General features: G+C 44.3%; 1 protein-coding gene across 1 annotated transcript; it reads right to left on the bottom strand.

Moving 5' to 3' along the window:
* Window positions 1–11,472: 11,472 nt before the first annotated feature.
* On the bottom strand, window positions 11,473–12,396 carry LOC102255629 (synaptobrevin homolog YKT6-like). Its single transcript, XM_014548465.1, has 2 exons — window positions 11,788–12,396; window positions 11,473–11,589 (listed from the first exon to the last, which is right to left on the bottom strand). Exons 1-2 carry the CDS (start codon window positions 12,337–12,339, stop codon window positions 11,524–11,526), a joined length of 618 nt encoding a protein of 205 aa, XP_014403951.1. The 5' UTR covers window positions 12,340–12,396; the 3' UTR covers window positions 11,473–11,523.
* Between the last annotated feature and the right edge of the window lie 5,635 nt (window positions 12,397–18,031).

Here is an 18,031-nt window from a genome sequence, read left to right as displayed (position 1 = left end):
CCACAATTGGCCTCTGTAATTTACCAAAGACACCACTCATGGGGCATGTGGGCAGGGCAGCTAGGAGGCCCAGTTTTCTGGGACCGGCACCACCATTTCTGACACTCATCCCCATCAGACCCCCTATTTCAAATATCCTGTCAGGCCATGTATCAGGGTATGTGTCCTGGTTTGGAGCTTTGAAATTATGATCACCAGTTAGAGACAGAGGAGAAAGTAGGACATCCTTTTCTTCTCAAACTTAAAAGAAAATTATTTATAACAAAAACAACATCGGAGCAAGCAACATGACCAGAAATGTTACTGAAAGAAAAATTCACCCCTGAACCAAACATACCAGGAAATCAAAATGCTTTCTTTTTTGATGTGCCCTTCGCCATTCCTAATTTGTGAAATATTTGTGATCATAACATTAAAAAAATCCCAGGCAATGCCAAGGCTGTGTGAGCTCCCAGACCTGCACTCTCCCACCCTCTTGCCTGGCTCTTCTACTCCAATATACAGAAGCAAACCATGGGACGCCTTCTCCTCTGCCCGGCCCACCTGCCGATGGCCCAAATGAAACCCCCAAACTCTCAATCAATCAATGTTTCAAAGCATCACCCACTGCGTGTTCGATGCTCTTCTAGACACAAAGGAGGGTGGTAAGGAGGGGTGTAGGAAAAAAGTAGAAGGCCTGGCCCTAACTCCCAAGGGGCATTGCCATGGCAACAGGAAGGGGGGGTTACAGAGGGGGTGGAAAAAGGGCACAATTACAGTGAGAGGCCAGGGCCCAACTGAAGTTCTTGCCCTGTGCGGTGTGTGCAGGATGCAGCTGCCTTCTTTGTCCTTTGTGAATGAAGCCACTGATTGTAGTTTCTGGGGCAGTTTCCCAAAAGTGTGTCATGAGAAAGAGGCAAGATGTTAATATGCTAAGCAGAAAGAAACAATTCCATGGCCAGATGAGTGGGGACATGAAGGTTACAAAAAAAAAACAAACAGGTTTCTGTGGGAGATCTCAGAGCGTTTTCTCTAAGGGGCAGAGTGGAATTCAACAAAGGCGCTGAGCTCGCTGCATTTCCCAAGCTTGCATGGACACAGAGATGAACATCTTGAGGAATGAGTATCTAAGAAGCACACTTAGATACTTAGAAAAATGCAGCTCCAGCATAGTCACGCTCATGCCTACCCAGAGACCATGTACCAGATTCTTCCAGATATTTCTGGGTCAGAGAAAGCCTCCCCCTTGCCTTCCTTCCCATGCCTGGAAAATGGCAGAAAAGAAGGAAAATGGGTGGTAGACTGAAGTACTAATGGATAAACAAGCTTTGTGCAGAGAGGCAAGAGGAGAGTGAGAAGGAAAAGAATACAGCAAGTGATATCATTCGCAGAGCACCTTCTCTGCTTCCTTCACTATACTTGCAAAGGGGTTACTGAGTCACAGGTACTGTTGTAACCAAGATGACGGCAGCCCAAACAGAAGGTTCCACTACGCAGATCCCTGGCCACCTTCCTGAGGTGCTATGGAAATCCCAGCCTTTTCCCAGTTCCTTCTCTTTCTGAATGTTCTCTTCACGGTGTCTATGGTAGCCTGGTGAATGACATCATGGGAGGTCCTGCAGTTCAACCTTCTATAACTACTTAGGCTATTCCAGGTCCCTCCTCCTTCCTCTAATGCTCCTCCTGAAACTCCTCGGGTCACTCCATTCTTCTACCCTCCAGTCTAATAGTTCCCAACTTTGGCTGCACATTAGAATCATCTGAAGTTATATATATATATATATTCTCCACTCCTCAGCCCAGACAAATGAAATCAGAATGTCTTGGAGGTGAAACTCAGGCATCAGTCATTTTAACAGCTCCTTGGTGATTCCATTTTGAACACAATGTTAAGAACCACTGACATAGTTTGAGGACAGAATCCTCTCTTTTAGCAAGCCTGGTCTGTTTGGAAGCAGGTTCCTTTCCATCTGAAGCCCAGCCCATCCTTTTTTTGAGCTTAAAGTGTTCTCTCTAGGATACTAAAATTCTAATTTACTGGTGTCTCTCAATTAGGGCCAAAGAATTTTCTGGAACCATCATGCTCTCTGCTCTGGGGATTGAGCTTCACTTCAGTTTCTCTGAGCAGCTCTACAGTCCAATCAATACATCAGGGAGCACAGTTAGCAGGCAAAGCAAAGTGTCCGCTTCCAAAAGGCTAATCATTACCTCTCAGTGATTCTCACCAATTCCCAAGTTCTATTACCAAGCCCAATTTCACCATCTTGGTGCCATTAATCCACATTCCTGCTAGGAGTGACTCCCCCAGACACTCATCTCCCACCATTTGTCTTCTCAGAGAAGCCTAAGTGCAGAACATTAGCTCCCCTGCAAGATCTTAGTCTATACTTAAAAGGCTGCAGTAAGCTGCCCCCTGGAATCTTGGGAAATGAACAGAAGATGTCACCTTAGCTAAAATTGAAAATAATAGAATCAATATAAAACAGATGAGGTAGCCCTTCTCTTGTCATATAAATAACCTACATTAAGAAATGGGTTTGTAAAGAAAAAAAAAAGAAATGAGTTTGTAAGGCTGGTAAACCCAAATTGGTGTAATCCCAACTAAAAGATTAGATGATTAAAGTGTAACTTTAGAACTGGGATGGAATTAATGTAAAAGCAAAAAAATTCTAAAACAATATCCTTTAAGAGCGGAGGACAAGACAATTTGAGGTATAAGAAAAAAATCTTAACATTTCAATTTAGATTCAATTTAATTTAGATAAATAAATCTTAATTTTAATGTACAAATTGATAATGGTACATGTATATAATTTATAAATAGATATATGTGGGGTTAACACTCAAAAGTTTTAATCATAGAGGTGCATAATTTTAAAAAGTTTGGATATTACTGTTTTAAGTAATTACAGGGTAGAACAAAAGTAGGTTTACAATTGTGAGTACATGAAACCCAGAGTTTATTGTATTATTCTTTATTAATTACTAGAGGCCCGTTGCATGAAGATTCGTGCAATAAGCCTTCCTTCCCCTGGCTGCCAGCACCGGTTTTCCTCCGGCACCCGGGACCCAGGCCTTTGGTCCAGCCGCAGTAGAGAAGCCAAGCCTCTTTAGTCTTCAGTCTCAGTCTTCGCTCTGCACCTGCGTATGCAAATTAACCACCATCTTTGTTGGGTTAATTTGCATAGTCACTCTGATTGGCTGGTGGGCGTAACAGCATGACACTAATTTGCATGTTTCTCTTTTATTAGTGTAGATTATATTATTTTCCATACAAACAACTGTAAACCTATTTTTCTCCCACCCTGTATAATAAAAATTTCAGTGTATATAGAAAACCAGTGATCAACTTGAAATGAAGAAGAAATGGTAAAAACAGCAAGAGTTGGTCAGTGTTTATCCAGAACTATATATTGAAAAACAGGTGTCCTGACCTGAAGAATGCTTATCCAACACATATCAAAGTGTGTTCAGCTATTATGGCTTAAATGTTAATTCCTTAAAGCTATCCAGCCCCCATGCCTTCAGAAGGCTTCATGAGGCAACCTTCTGATGTAGATTCTCCTACATGAGATCATGTCTAAACCAACTCCTGATCCCAGGTCTGTTTAGAGACATTGTAAAATCATAAATTAACTTCCTGACTTCTCAGGCAGGTTGGTGGTCTTGGTTAGGAATTCTAATCAGTTGGGTAAATGTGAGTCATGTCTCCTGAGCCTGATCACCTCTGGGAGAATGTGATATGTCTCTGAAGTTCTGTCCCAGACACCATCTTGACCCACCACTACAAGGACCTCTCCAAGCCACTGGCCTCTCTCTCTGGCATGACCTCAACACATCTAGAACTTAACTTGTCTGAATCACAGAATGACCAGGTCTGCTTAGTCCACCTATGTTTTCAGGAAAGGGAAGTAGGTCTCATTGTTAGGTGCCTAGTAGAACTCCACACACTACAGAACACACAAAAGGAAGTATATGGGTAAACAGTTAAAATGTCCTTCACCTGACAAATGGATAAACAAGATGTGGCATGTCAATATAATGGAATATTATTTGATCATAAAAAGAAATGAAATTCTAATACATGCTACAACATGGATGAACCTTGAAAACATTATGACAAGTGAAAAAAGCCAGTCACAAAAGACCACATATTATAAGATCCCATAAATATAAAATATCCAGAACAGGGAAATCTATAGAGACAGAAAGGGGATCAGTGGTAGCCAGGGATGAGGAAGAAAGGTCCTGGGGAAGAAGAAGGATGATAGCTGAAGCATATGGGGCTTCTTTTTGGGGTGATGAAAAGTGTTCTAAAATTAACTATGTTGATGGCTGCACATAACTGTGAATATACTGATAACCATTGAATTGTACACTTGAAATGGGTGAGTTATATGGTATATCTCAGCTTTTTAAAATAATATCTCAGCTCTTTTAAAAAATGAATTTATCATATGAGGAGTTTATCAACAATTCCTGTGAGTCTCCTCATTGGGACCCCACCCACTGGTCACTGTTTTGCTCCCTTCAATTACTCTCTATGTACAAAGGAGAAAATCTGAAAGCTCATGAGACTCAGAGTTCTCATAGATGTCCACAGAAGTTATCTGCTGAAGCTAACAACCCATACCTCCATTCATGATAGAGAAGAGAGTTTGAGCAGAGGAATCCTGATCACTACCTCACACCTCTCTGTAGTTCCTATAACCTCAATATGACAAATATTTTACAATCAGGAGAAAGTCAGAAAAATCCCAGCAAAGCTGATAATCTGGATTTTCAAAATATCTATCCAATGTGCATAAGAAGATTTACAATTATAGAATTTCAAACCTGGAATATCTCACAAAATTTAAAGATTTTATTTTTGTTGTATAGACAATGGATATTTGATGAGCTTTCTTCCCACAGAATAGGGGGTAGAAATTTCTTTGTCCTCTCACCCCCAAAATTGCCTATAGAGTGTTCATTGCCCACCGTCCCCCGGGCTCCTTGGCTTTGTCTTGCTCTCTTCTCTCCTTTCCTCCAAATTCCTCCACTTAGTTTAGAAAGTTTGCAGTTGCCTTCCTGTGTGGAGAAAATTGAATTTGTTACAGCCTACATTCTTCTTTAGTTTATAAAAAAAAAAATATTCTCAGTCCTCCAAGCTCTGGTACTGAATATTTAAAGAAAAGCTTTTGGAATTTGGAAAGATGTGGATTTGGGGGTTTTTTCTCTAAAGTGCCTGGCTCTTACAGTTCAATGTGTGGTTTTCCCAACTACTATTGCTGAAACAAGTGTTGAGAGTCCATTTGGGCTGTCAAAATCTCAACTTTGACTCCTTACTTCTCTTTACATTCCAACTGTAAAAATCCAGACTCTACGTGAGGGAGCTGTGTGTCTGGTTGAATATTTGAATATATGAGAAGGAAGGGAGATTAAAGGCACTTTCCCTACCTGTCTTAGGGCCCTCCCTCTAAGGAAAGGCAATGTATTTGTTTACTATACCATGTAACAAACTACCACAAACTCCATGGCTTAAAATAACACAAATGTATTATCTTACAATTTTTGTGTGTTAGCTGGGTCCTCAGCTCTGCCCCTCACAAGGCAGAAGCCAAGGCTGACTGTATTTCTAGCTGGATGATCAACTAGGAAAAGATCTGCTTCTTATTGTTAACAGAACTTTTCCCCTTGCAGTTGTAGAACTGGGTACCATTGTCTTGCTAGCTGTCACACAGATGACTCTCAGCAACTCAAGGCTGCCCTCAGCTCCTTTCCTTGTGTCCCCTCCACAGGCTCAGGCTCCAGTCTCTGACTTCTCTGACTGACCTCCGGACCCGATTGAAGGGCTCCTGTGATTAAGTCTGGCTCACTTGGGTAATCTCCCTTCTCTTGTTTTTAAAATTAATTTTCAATTACATTTGTCATATAAGTTTCAGATGTATAACATATCAATTAGATATTTACAGAACTTGTGGAGTGATCGCCCTGATAAGTCTAGTAGCCATCCAACACAATGCCTCGTTATTACAATAGGCATTCTCCCTCTCTTAAGGTCAATTGATCTGCAAAACCCGTCTCCAGCAGCATCTGGATTCGTGTTTCATTTAATACCAAGAAAAGGTGTGAGTACACAAGGGCTGGGACTCCTAGGATCATCTTAGAGTTCTGCCTACCACAGGCAGTCATCAACAGTCAGATGTGAATGAAGAAGACTGGAAATGCCTGGGCTGGTACACACTTTCCCTGGCATCCAGGGGGGGAGGAGGGGGTAAATCCCACACCTGATGCTGCCACTTGTAAAATGACAAGTGCAGTGATAGATGTGGTAGAGGTGGATAATCAAATAAGTCCGCAGCACTGCCCATTCCCCGAGTCCTTCTCTTGGGGAGCAGGAGACTCAGAGTGCCCAAGCCTGGAGAGAGGTCCTGAGGGCAAAGCTAACGGGATGGAGTAGGTAGAGACTCTAAGATCAAAGGTGTTAAACAAGAGCCAGAGGCTCCAGCCATGGGTCCCAGTCTCTGAAGCTACCCTGTCCTCCTTGCCCAGTCTCCAAAGCTACCCTACGGGAGGCAGATAGGATCCAGAGAATTCCACAGGGATTTGAAGACCAGGGTTTCTTTTCACTGCTGAGTCAGATGAGCACACCTTTCCTCCATTCACAAGGGTCTTTGTGGAGAAGAGATGAGAGCAGGGGGAAGCTTGAACTATGATCCCAAAGAGACTGAGGGGCATTCTGGGCTCATGACCTTCAGTTTTAAAACTGGAAACTCCTGGCTAACCAAGATCATTGACACCTAGCCTGAAGAGATGACGGTTTACGTCATTAAAGTGAACTAGGGTTGAAATTAAGTAGGAGATGACGGTTTACGTCATTAAAGTGAACTAGGGTTTAAATTAAGTAGCACTACACACACACACACACACACACACACACACACACACCCCTCACCTCAGAGAGATCCCATTAGTACAGAGAAATGCCCGCTGCATTCCCTTTGCTCACACAGTTGCAGTGCCAGTAAGTCTCCAATCCTACTTGATCATTTTTTCTAAAAACTTTTGCCCAGATTCCATAGCTTCATGCTCCGACCAGCCCTGTCATATTGACAGGAGAGCTGATGGGGACCATATAAAAGATGAGGCTAAGAGGCTGGCCAAAAAGCACATGACTAATGAGTGTATTGCAAGACCAGCCTTGGAACCAGATTTTTTTAACCCCCGGTGTTCTGCATATGACTATTCTTCTGAATCTAAGGATTTACTACCTATACTTATCTTTTTTTTCTTAATTTCACTAGTAAATTAAATGCTAAGTACTCATCAGTGTCCATTACTATTCACTGAGTGTCCCTGGGCTGCATGGTCATGTTAAAACCACAGGCAGGCATGGTCACAGCTGAACAACAGCCGCCTGCGCTGGGTCTCACCTATCCTTCTTTTGTGGATGACAATAGAAAAAAGCCAGAACAAAGAGCAGGTTGGGCCAGAGCACTAGCTCTGTATGATGCTTCCCCCTTGTGGCCAACTTGCCGCTTTGGACAGGAAGTAAAGAATTCTCAAAGGTCTTCCTTGCTTAGGGACGACCCATCTACTCAGGTAAAAAGCCTGGGCCTGGGTCTGAATGGACTCCCCCAGACCCCTGGCCAAAGATTTCACATGAAATCCTTACCTTGTGGGTAAGTGAGGTGGAGGTTTGCCCTCAAGAAATCTGGGTGTCCAAAGATTAAAGACGACAAAATGAATCTTTGACTTCTAAATTGCAGCTGGGAACGTTATCATTGTTCATGGGCTCTCTAAGACGCTGCAGTGCCTGGCTGCCAACAAATGCTCGGTCTTGAGGATGCCGGTAGGTTGTAAGCAATAGCTGATGTCAAAGGATGGCTGGTGGGGAGGAGAGTTAGGTGGTAGTTAACCACCCCATCATCTTATCAGAGCTGCTCTGAAGCCCTCCTTGGTGTTCTTATTCTTTCATTGTATACAGTCCTTCAATTTTATATAAACTTGAATCAAAGCACTTTTAGAAATTGCTTTTGTTATTTATCTTGGCAAGCAAAGAGAGCTTTAAGAGTAGTCCCCTCGGACCCTCTGCCAGCTCCCTTGCCATCTCTAAGTCCCTCTTGTTCATTATCCTAAGGCCATCACAGGCTACAAGCTCATAAGGACCACAACCTCATTCATCTGTGTTGACCCAATTTAGGAGCCATGGGGATGGTGAACAGGGGGCAGGTTTCACTTGGAGCCTTGATTGACCCAGGTTTCAACAAGAGCAGAACCAGACTAAGGTGGCAGAGAGTCTGAGGGTAGAAAAATGGGCAGAAAAAAAAATGGTGGAGGGAGAGGCAGAGGAACTGGCAGCAGACAAATTCCTGGATTGCATTTCCACAATGAGAAGCTCCAAGAAGGCAGCATTATGCTAACTATTGGGTTAAAAATATTTCAACTGAACTTGTCTCACATGGGGTTTATATTTGTTGGTCCAGTGTAAGGCTAGGATGGGGGTGCAGAGGAGAGTTAGAGTTGAGATGGCAAAAACATTCTTATTTGTGTCCTTGATAGAAAACTCACTTTCCACTCTTCTCATTTTTTTCAAGACAAGGTCAGATGTCTCTTGAGCATACATTTGAAATGCCCTATCTTTTTACTTACAGCCTTGATCAAAACTCTTATGAAGTAACTTTTGGGGTAGTTATTTTACTAAGTCTTTCCCTACCATTGAACCACAAATGAAGACATGGATGTGAACAAATCTTTTAAGTTAATGGTAAATGAATCAAGGATTGAGTATATGAATATGCGCTGAGCTCTGTGCCAGGCAGAGAGGATACAGAAAGGAAAAAGACAGAGGGGGGCTTCCTTCAAGGACTTACAAATGAACAAATAATTCAAAGGATGATGAACACTTCAAAGGACAAATACAGTGAGCTATGGGCACCGACAGGAATCTGGCATGGTTTGTATGGGATGCATGGAACTGATACCTCAAAGGATGCATGGAGAGTTACTCAATGAAGAGATGGGATCCAAGGAAAGAGCAGTCCTGGCAGCAACAACTGCATGTGCCAAGGCCTGAAATGAAAAAGAACTTGGTGCATTAGCGAGACCACTGTGCCTGGGCCAGAGTGAAAGGAAGAGCGATCACTTGGGGCATTTTAGTCCTTGTTATGGAGCTGGACTTTTCTCTAAGGGCAGTAAGAAGCCATTGGTTAGTAGAAAGCTATGGAGTGCCCTAATCTGGTTTTTATTTTTTAAAATAATCATTTCTCTGGCTGCTGTGTGAAGCATATGTTGGAAGGAGGTAAAAATGGAGAAAGCTGTCTAGGTGAGAGGTGATACAAAGAGCCAGGAGAAGGAGTCAGGGATGACACCCAGGTCTGGGGCTTAAGCAGCTGGAGCGTGGACACTAGAGGAGGAGTGGGTCTCTGGGCTTATGTGGGGGGGGGGTCTTGAATTTGATGTCCTATGTATCCTCCACGAGGAGCTATCAACTCAGTAATTGGCTCTGTGAGTCTGGAGCCCAGGAGAGAGGACAGCACTGGCCATAGAGAGCATATAGATGGTAAATGAAGCTAGATGCGTTCAAGATAAGAGAGGCAGAGGGACTCCACCTTGCAACCACTGAGTAGATGGGCATTCGGGGACTGTAAGAAGACAATGCAGCAACTCTCTGTGTGGCAGCTCCTCTTGCATTTTGTTTTTTAATCTCTGTATTCTCCTGGACATCGGACAATTGAATTCTCATATATGGTAGAAGCATCCTCTCTTCTGCCTTAACGACAGACTCCTATATTGTTAAGAGTCTCAGCGTGTCCAGCTAAAAAAAACTCTATTTCCCAGCATTCTTTGTAAATAGGAATGCTAATGGGATACAAATGGAAGTTGTTGACTGAGACATTTAAAAAAAAAAAAACACCTCCTAAAGGGGCTGACTCGGCAAGGCATCATGTACCCTTTTGCTTTTCTTTCCTTTTGAATTTCAAAAGACAACTTTATCCAGATAGGAACCTCTCAAACAACACAAGAAAAATTAGGCGGCAATTATTAAAATACACTCTTAGCCAGATGACATCAGAATGACATCAACAGGGAGCACACGGGCACAGGGCCTCCGCCAGCCACCCCACTCTTCCCAAATTCACCCACGCCCAGGTCCTCCCCGTCATCCATGACCCAACTGTCTTACGTGGGGTCACAGCCACCTCAAGCGCCACGAATAGGATGGGCCTGCGCCCCAAGACGGGGTCCAGCAGGAGGAGTCACTTGGGCAGGCAGCTACCGTAGGGAGGCCAGCCGTGCCCAGTGAAAAAGGCAGCTGGCAGGTGAACCTGTTGGGGCAGGTACTCAGAAGCTACACAGATCCCATTCTCTGGCCCAAGTGAGATTTGGGGCTGCTGGCACTTCCTGCTGGATGAGTGGGGCCTTCAGGCTGGGCAAGAACCAGCACGCTCAAGGAAGGACCCCCAGGTGAGACCATACTGGTTGACACCACCTCAGCAAAGAGATTTGGGGCTGCTGGCACTTCCTGCTGGGTGAGTGGGGCCTTCAGGCTGGGCAAGAATCAGCACGCTCAAGGAAGGACCCCAGGTGAGACCACACTGGTTGACACCACCCCAGCAAGGGCACCTTGTCTGCAGGTGGCACGCAGAGCAAGGAGGCAGTGTGGACAGGGCAGCACGACCCAGGACCGGGCAGGCGCGGGGCCAGGACCTACTGGGCCATCGCCTGGGCTGCTGTGCGGCCTGGTTTCCTGTTGCTGAGGGTCAGGAGGGTTGGGAGGGCTAAGGGTCAGGATGGATGGGGGGCTGCCACACTCAGAAAAGTGGGGTGCTGGTCCTTGGTTGGCTGGCACCTGCTCTTGATGCCCAATAACAGTGGCCACAGGAAGGCCACTTGCTAAGACACACAGGCCCAGGTGGTTGCCAAAACAGTTTTGCTGCCAGAGGCACCTGCCTGGGATCCAGGTTCAAGGCCAAACTGCAGGTCAAGCAGGTGCCCTGCCCCCTCCAACACCTCCAAGGCATCTTAGTGGAAGTCAGTATCAGCAGAAATGCAAAGAGATTCTTGTGAATCTCAGGGGCTGTCTCCTCATGGCCCTGCTTGCCCCCTACCCCCATGACCCTGGGCAGCTTTCCCAGGAGAATCCAGGGTGCGCTCTGCCACCCCTAGCCCTGTAGATTGAGAACCCCCTCACAGAAGCGTTAACACAGTTAATGTACGAGTAAAACCCAAAGGCTGCTGAGGACCAACACAGAGCTGGCTCTAACCTGGGGTGTCTCAGGTTAGACAAGAGCCGATTGGCATCTGTAGGAGTCATGGAGTGTCTACCGCTTCATTTGGCCCAAAAATATCTCTGAGGGCCTCAAATTATCTTTTCAAAAATGACCAGAAACATGCATTTGAACATTCCCCACCCCAGGTCCCTTCCGCTGCCTCGGTGCTTCCAGGAGCTATGGTGAACGGTGACCGTGCTCTGGTCTTGCCGTGGCCCAGGCGTCTCTGGAAGCCACGGTTCTGATGGAATGACTGGGAATGCAGCAAGGGGGCCTCTGCAGACTACGGTCACATGACTGCACAGCACGAATTTTGCTTCCGGGCTGTTTTGTAGAAGGCTTTAGAGCAGTGGTTCTCAACCTTCTGGCCCTTTAAATACAGTTCCTCATGTTGTGACCCAACCATAAAATTATTTTCATTGCTACTTCACAACTGTAATGTTGCTACTGTTATGAATCGTAATGTAAATATCTGATGTGCAGGATGGTCTTAGGCGACCCCTGTGAAAGGGTCGTTCGACCGCCAAGGGGTCGCGACCCACAGGTTGAGAACCGCTGCTTTAGAGTGAATTCCCAGCACTTCGGATTTGGACACCAAGTCGTCTATCTTCTCGCCTCGTCCTAACAGGAACTCCATGGTGTTGTGCAGAACGATCTTGGTCTCATCAAGGTCAGCCTGCACTTTACTCACGGGGTCAGCTTCTCGGGGATTCTGGTAGGTACTAAGGAAGTCATCCAGGGCTATGTAGTGGATGGTAGCAGGGGATCTGACTGGCCAGTCGATCCCGTCCACCTGCTTGGAGGAATAGTCCAGCACCTTCTCCAGCCAGGTAAAAGCCACCCGGGACGGGTTCTCGCTGTCAGCAATGACCACTCCTGCAAGACTGTGGTTCTGCACGTAGACGTGGCCCAGATATTCTTGTTCCTTGACGGAAGCCCTGCTGCCTTTGGCAGAGAGCTCCACGATCAGCTGGCTGGTGAAGGTCATGAATTCCTGAACACTGGTCCTCTGGAAGAAGCTGAGGGATGACACGTTGTAGGCAGCCCTGAGCAGCACCGCCTTGGGGTCACCTTTGTAGAGGATGCTCAGGCTGAACAGCGTCATGGCACCACCCAGGCCGCCCACCTTCCCGCCCGCTGACCGGCAAGCAGTGTGGCCACTGCCCCTGAAGACCTCCAGCTGCTGATGGTCCGACACCGCCTGCTTTTCTATCTTTTTTTATTTTCTCCTTGGAACTTGGGCCTGACAGCTTGGGCTCCAGAGGCCATCTTAGACCACAAGGTAATCTTGAACATAGAAACAAGATAGTTTCTGGGTCTCTGTTGATTGTGGAGCTACTGCCCAGGTAACTTGTCGGCTTCTTTAAAGTGAAATAAAAATGAACCTCAATATTATGTAAGCTACTGGTATTTGGATTTTGTGGTTTATGCTGTCAAACTTAATCTAACTGATAGATCATTTGTGTGATAATCAGACATGACAGTGAATCCATGAAAGAGACTGTAGGGGTGCACAGAATGGAGAAAGCAAGTTAGGCTGATGCATAAAGGAGCAAAATATTCTTTCATATCAGGGAAAATGTCCTTGTTTCTTGCAATGTCTTGAACTAGCAGTGCAACAGCCAAAGTACATCATCTCGAATGCCTCCCCTTGGGAATCTATTAGCAATTGAGCATCTTTGAATCACAAGGGAACGTTAATCTCATGTACAAAAATAGTGCTCATTGTGATTAAGATCTAACAACTGTAATTGAATAATTACAAAGTTTAAAATAGTTCAGGCAATTGAGAAAGCACAAGTGTCTCAGCTACATGAGGTGCACAAAGTTCCCAGAAAAATAATTAAATCCTATATAATAAAAGCCTAATATGCTAAGTGACCCATCATCTGGTCGTCCGTTCAACTAATCCAGTGGTCGGCAAACTGAAACTCGGCAAACCGAGGCTCGCGAGCCACATGCGGCTCTTTGGCCCCTTGAATGTGGCTCTTCCACAAAATACCAACTTCTGCGCATGGGCCACGAAGTTTCAATCGCACTGTACGTGCACGCCCGCATGTGGTATTTTGTGGAAGAGCCACACTCAAGGGGCCAAAGAGCCGCACGTGGCTCACGAGCCACGATTTGCCGACCACGGAACTAATCAAAGCATAATATGCTAATGATATGCTAAGGGTGCTCAATCACTCGCTATAATGTGCACTGACCACTAGGGGGCAGACAGTCAACCAGTCGACCAGTTGCTATGATGTGCACTGACCACCAAGAGGCAGACACTCAGACCGGTAGGTTAGCTTGCTGCTGGGGTCCAGCCAATCAGGACTGAGTGAGATGGGCTGGACACGCCCTGAAGCCCTCCTCCTGTCCCTTCCTGGCTAGCTAACCTCCTGCATCCCTCCCCGGCCCCAGTCGTGCACCGGTGGGGTCCCTTGGCCTGGCCTGCTCCCTCTCGCAATCTGGGGCCCCCAGGGGATGTCAGAGAGCTGGTTTCAGCCCAATCCTGCAGGCCAGGCCGAGGGACCCCAATGGTGCATGAATTCATGCACTGGGCCTCTAGTATATATATATAAACCTCATGTTATTCTCAGCTGCCACTAATTCTAGAATTCTGTCTCCAGGTTGCCCGACTAAGGGCATAAATGAAGGCTGAGACCCAGCCCGAGTTTAGCTCCCGAACACTACACCAAATCAGGCAAGTCAGCTTGGAAGCAGTGGCATGTTTTGCAATGTGTTCACCTATGAGAGGCATCCTTTAGCACTTGACACAGAGATGCTTGATCTGCTAGCTGGTTCCCTGGTGGGGCCCACCTTATTCCTTTCCTTTGAAAACCATATTGATTTAGATTGCGTTCAAGAAGTTGAGGAATAAGAAAGCATATTCGGAGTCCCTCCAAACAGCAGAGAAGACAGATGAAGCACTTTGAGGGACTGGTATACAGAAAATTATTACAAGCCGACAAATGTGGGTAACCCACAGCAGAGCCATAGCCACTAAGTAACTATAACCCCAAATGGAAGAAAACACCTTACTTCCTACCAAAACTAAGAAAATGATGTGGTCAAAAGGAGAAATGTTAAGAAGTTTCTTTAGTCACTAAAGTTTAGTGCTTCTGTTGCTCTCTAGCAACCCCTTGTGGTACTTGAAACAGTCTGCAGTCTGGTGCTGCTATTCCAGTCCCGCTCTTGGTTGCAACAGATTTGAACTAGAAGAAACTGATACCTTGAATCTATTAGAAACCCTGTGCTAAGCACAAGGATCTTATAGACCTTGCAAAAAATTTTTTTACCAAAATAAATATAGCAATGAGTTCATTTCCTGCACACCAGTAAAACTCAATTCTTTAAGACAACCAATTTGGTTAAAATATGTATATTTCTCCCTCTCTCTCTCCATTCATCCATCATTTAATAAGATTCTGCTATGTTCCAGCCCTATGATTGTGGCTCAGGTAAATAGATGGACATAGTATCATAGTTTTGTAGGACAGACAACTAGGAGACAGGCAAGGGTCGATTCATGAAAGATCTTTATATTCTGTTGAAAAATTTGAAGGAGATAGGGAGGCATGAGACATGTAAGCAAGGAAGTGGTGTAATCAAATCTGTCATTTACAAAAAGTGATTCCGGAAACAGGGTGAAGGTGGGTTGGGTGTGGGCATATGGCAGAACGATGGATTAGGAGACTGAGAATTCAAGTTAAGACAGACTGACCCAAGGCAAGTAGGCATAAAAGAAAAAGAGTGCAAACTGAAGAGAAATTTGGGAGTAGATTTGAAAGACATAATACATGGGTCACGTTTTTGCCTAAAGCAGCCAGGTGGCTGGTAGTGTCGATAGCTGGCGTGGCAAACATAGAAGGCTTGGAGTAAGGTGAGGGGTGTGGGGACTGGAAGAGGGAGGATTTGATTAGAAATTTAAATGGTTTTGTGGAAAGAGCTTTTCATCTGGAGTCAGGCCTCTGCCCTGATGCCACTTTGTTCTGACTGAATTTTATTAGTCTATATTCGTCTATTTGTATTCATTAATCACAGGGTCCAACTAATGCCCAAAGTTGTTTGCATCTTCCCTGCAATCAGCTTTCTCGGGTGTGCAAAAATCATATTACAAACTCCCCATGTGACCCTGAATGCCATGGTGTGCCCCCCTCTTCTCAGGAAATGTAAGTAACAAAAATCTTCTTTCATTGGCGTTAACCTCTTCATGTTGTCACTCAGTCACCTTTATAAATTAAGAGCACCAGTCATACCTCCTCCTTATAATTCTGAACATGTTACTGCTTTATGTTGCTCATCTAAAGTATAAGAATAATAATAAGAAAAAAGAATAATAATAAGAGTTACTTCATGTGATTGTATGAGGCTTTGCACATTATAAGCATGTTTGTTATTAGCCCTGAAGAATGTAATCTGCCAACAAAATCAACTTCTAATTTTTTTCTGACAATATGGTCAATGAATCATATACATTGAGCATCATCCCTGTTCATAGTGCAGGTAAATACATGTGATCTGACCAAAGCAAGAGATAGAGAGCTACAAGGAGCTGGGTTGGTTGGTCTTACCTAATGCAATATCCTATTTTAAATATTCTGCATTTGAAAAAGAAAAATCAGCAAAAAGGACTCTCCTACAGTATTTAAAAACAACCTGGAGTTATGATCATTCTAGCCAGAGCTTTTCAGGAGTTCAACTAAACAAAGCTTGATCATTAAGTTTTTTTGTGGTTTTATTTGTGTGTTTTTTTTTGTTTTTGTTAGTCCTAATCCGAGGATATTTTCCCATGATTTTTAGAGAGAGTGGGAAGGAGGGAGTGAGACAGAGAAACATTGATTGGTTGCCTCTTGCAAGCATCCTGACCAGGGCTAGGGATCAAGCCACAATCAGTACATGCCCTTGACCGGAATCGAGTCTGAGACCCTTCGGTCCATGGGCTGATGCTCTATCCACTGAGCCAAACTGGCTAGGGCTTGACCATTAAGTTAAGTCCAGTTGCTAGTTTATAAAAATTTCCCACCAGATTCATGCTTATTGTTCTAAACACAATGATTTGGCAATAAAAATGGAATAAATGATGTTTTGGGTAGGAAAAGAAGACAATCTGGAGTGGGAGGGGATAGAAGACAAATGGATTGTTCCAGCAGCAAAATGGTATTATTGTTATTCCAAGAAATAACAGTTTCCACAGAGAGCCCTCCCTAGATTCAAGATGCGAACAAGAAAAGGCTTGTCCAAAGCCAGTCAGAGTGTCAGAACCAAGATGGTGACTCTGTTTAAAGGAACTCATGTAGAAAGATCCTAGATTTCCTGGAGCTTTTAATGCTAACTTCACTTGGTTCAGAGTAAGAGCAGGTGACAGCAGGACCACGATCAGGGTGAGGCAAGTGAGGTGCCTAGGGTATAAAATTTAAGGTGACATTCAGAATTCTCAACTCTATGCATATTCCCTGGTCCCCACCTTACAGTACAGCTACAGGGATAAAGAATGGGTCGTTACCAAGTGGTCACAGAGGTGTAAACTACAGCACAGGGAATACAGTCAGTAATATCGTCATAACGATGTATGGGGCCAGGTGGGTACTTGAAATATCGAGGGGAGCACTCTGTAAAGTACATGATTGTCTAACCTCTATGCTGTACACCTCAAACTAATACAGAATAATATTGAACGTAAACTGTAATTGAAAAATAAATACAAATTTAAAATAAAACGTCATGGCAATGATTAAAAAATGAAAAAAAAAACATTTCCATTCTAGCATCATTAACATAGAGAAGCGCTGTCAAGTGGCTCGCCCTCAGCTGCAGCATAATCATAATGCAGACTATTGTGAGCTGTTCTCCGCGCTGAAGCGTGCCTCTATGGATGGACTGGGTTCTTTGCCAAGTAGCCTCCATCAAAACCTAACCAGAGTTCTGAATTTGAAGAGGAATTGAGACTAAACAACGTTTGCTTATTCATACCAGAAGTGGAACAAATGCTCACTCTTAGTGAGGTAAAAGTATTTCTGAGAAGTTCACCTCAAGTTCGACAAATACACACGTGTATTTCATACAAAAATAGCCACCACACAAGACCACCCATGTTCTTAATTCCAATAGTGCTCAGGATCAGAAATTTCTTTTCCTCTGGCTCTTCTTCCCTTTGCCTCACGCCAGACTTGGACAGTTTGCTAGCAAAACTCTGTGTTTTATTTAAAATAAGGACTGAAATTCTTCCCATAAGTCTAAAAGAGATGTTATGATGGCAAATGAGTACATTCAACAGTGTTTGTTTGATTTTTCTAGGTTCATGAGAGCTCTATTAAAACACTTTTCAGCAGTTTTCATACATGTCCCTGCTAAAAAAAAGAAAAAAAACAAAACAAACAAACAAAAAACTCCTGTAAATTCACTATTATGATAGTTGTCCCTTTTTTCACTAGAGAAGAACATAGCTATTATGTCATAGGCACTTTGGATTGACACACATAGGCAGGAGCTTGGGGTCAACATTGAGTCTGGCCTCAGATGTTGCTTTCTCAATTAGTCTGCTGTCCTCAAGCCTCGGCCCCGCACCCCCCCTCCGCCCCCCAACTCCTTCTGTGTGGGTGATTCATACAATTCTGCAACAAATATTTACTGAACATATACTCTTGTCCAGGCACTGTTCTAGGCGCTAGGCATATATCGTTGTCCAGAAATGGCAATGAGGCCAGTGAAATAGGAAGGGAATGAGCGAAGGAGAATGGAAGAAGGAGCTGTGACAGAGGCTGCATCTTGAAGGGCCATGAAAATTATTTTAAACACTTTTTGTTTTA

The sequence above is a fragment of the Myotis brandtii genome, unplaced genomic scaffold (genome assembly GCF_000412655.1).
Source record: "Myotis brandtii unplaced genomic scaffold, ASM41265v1 scaffold51, whole genome shotgun sequence".
NCBI classification, from domain to species: Eukaryota; Metazoa; Chordata; class Mammalia; order Chiroptera; family Vespertilionidae; genus Myotis; species Myotis brandtii.
This window is presented reverse-complemented; position numbering and strand designations above follow the sequence as displayed.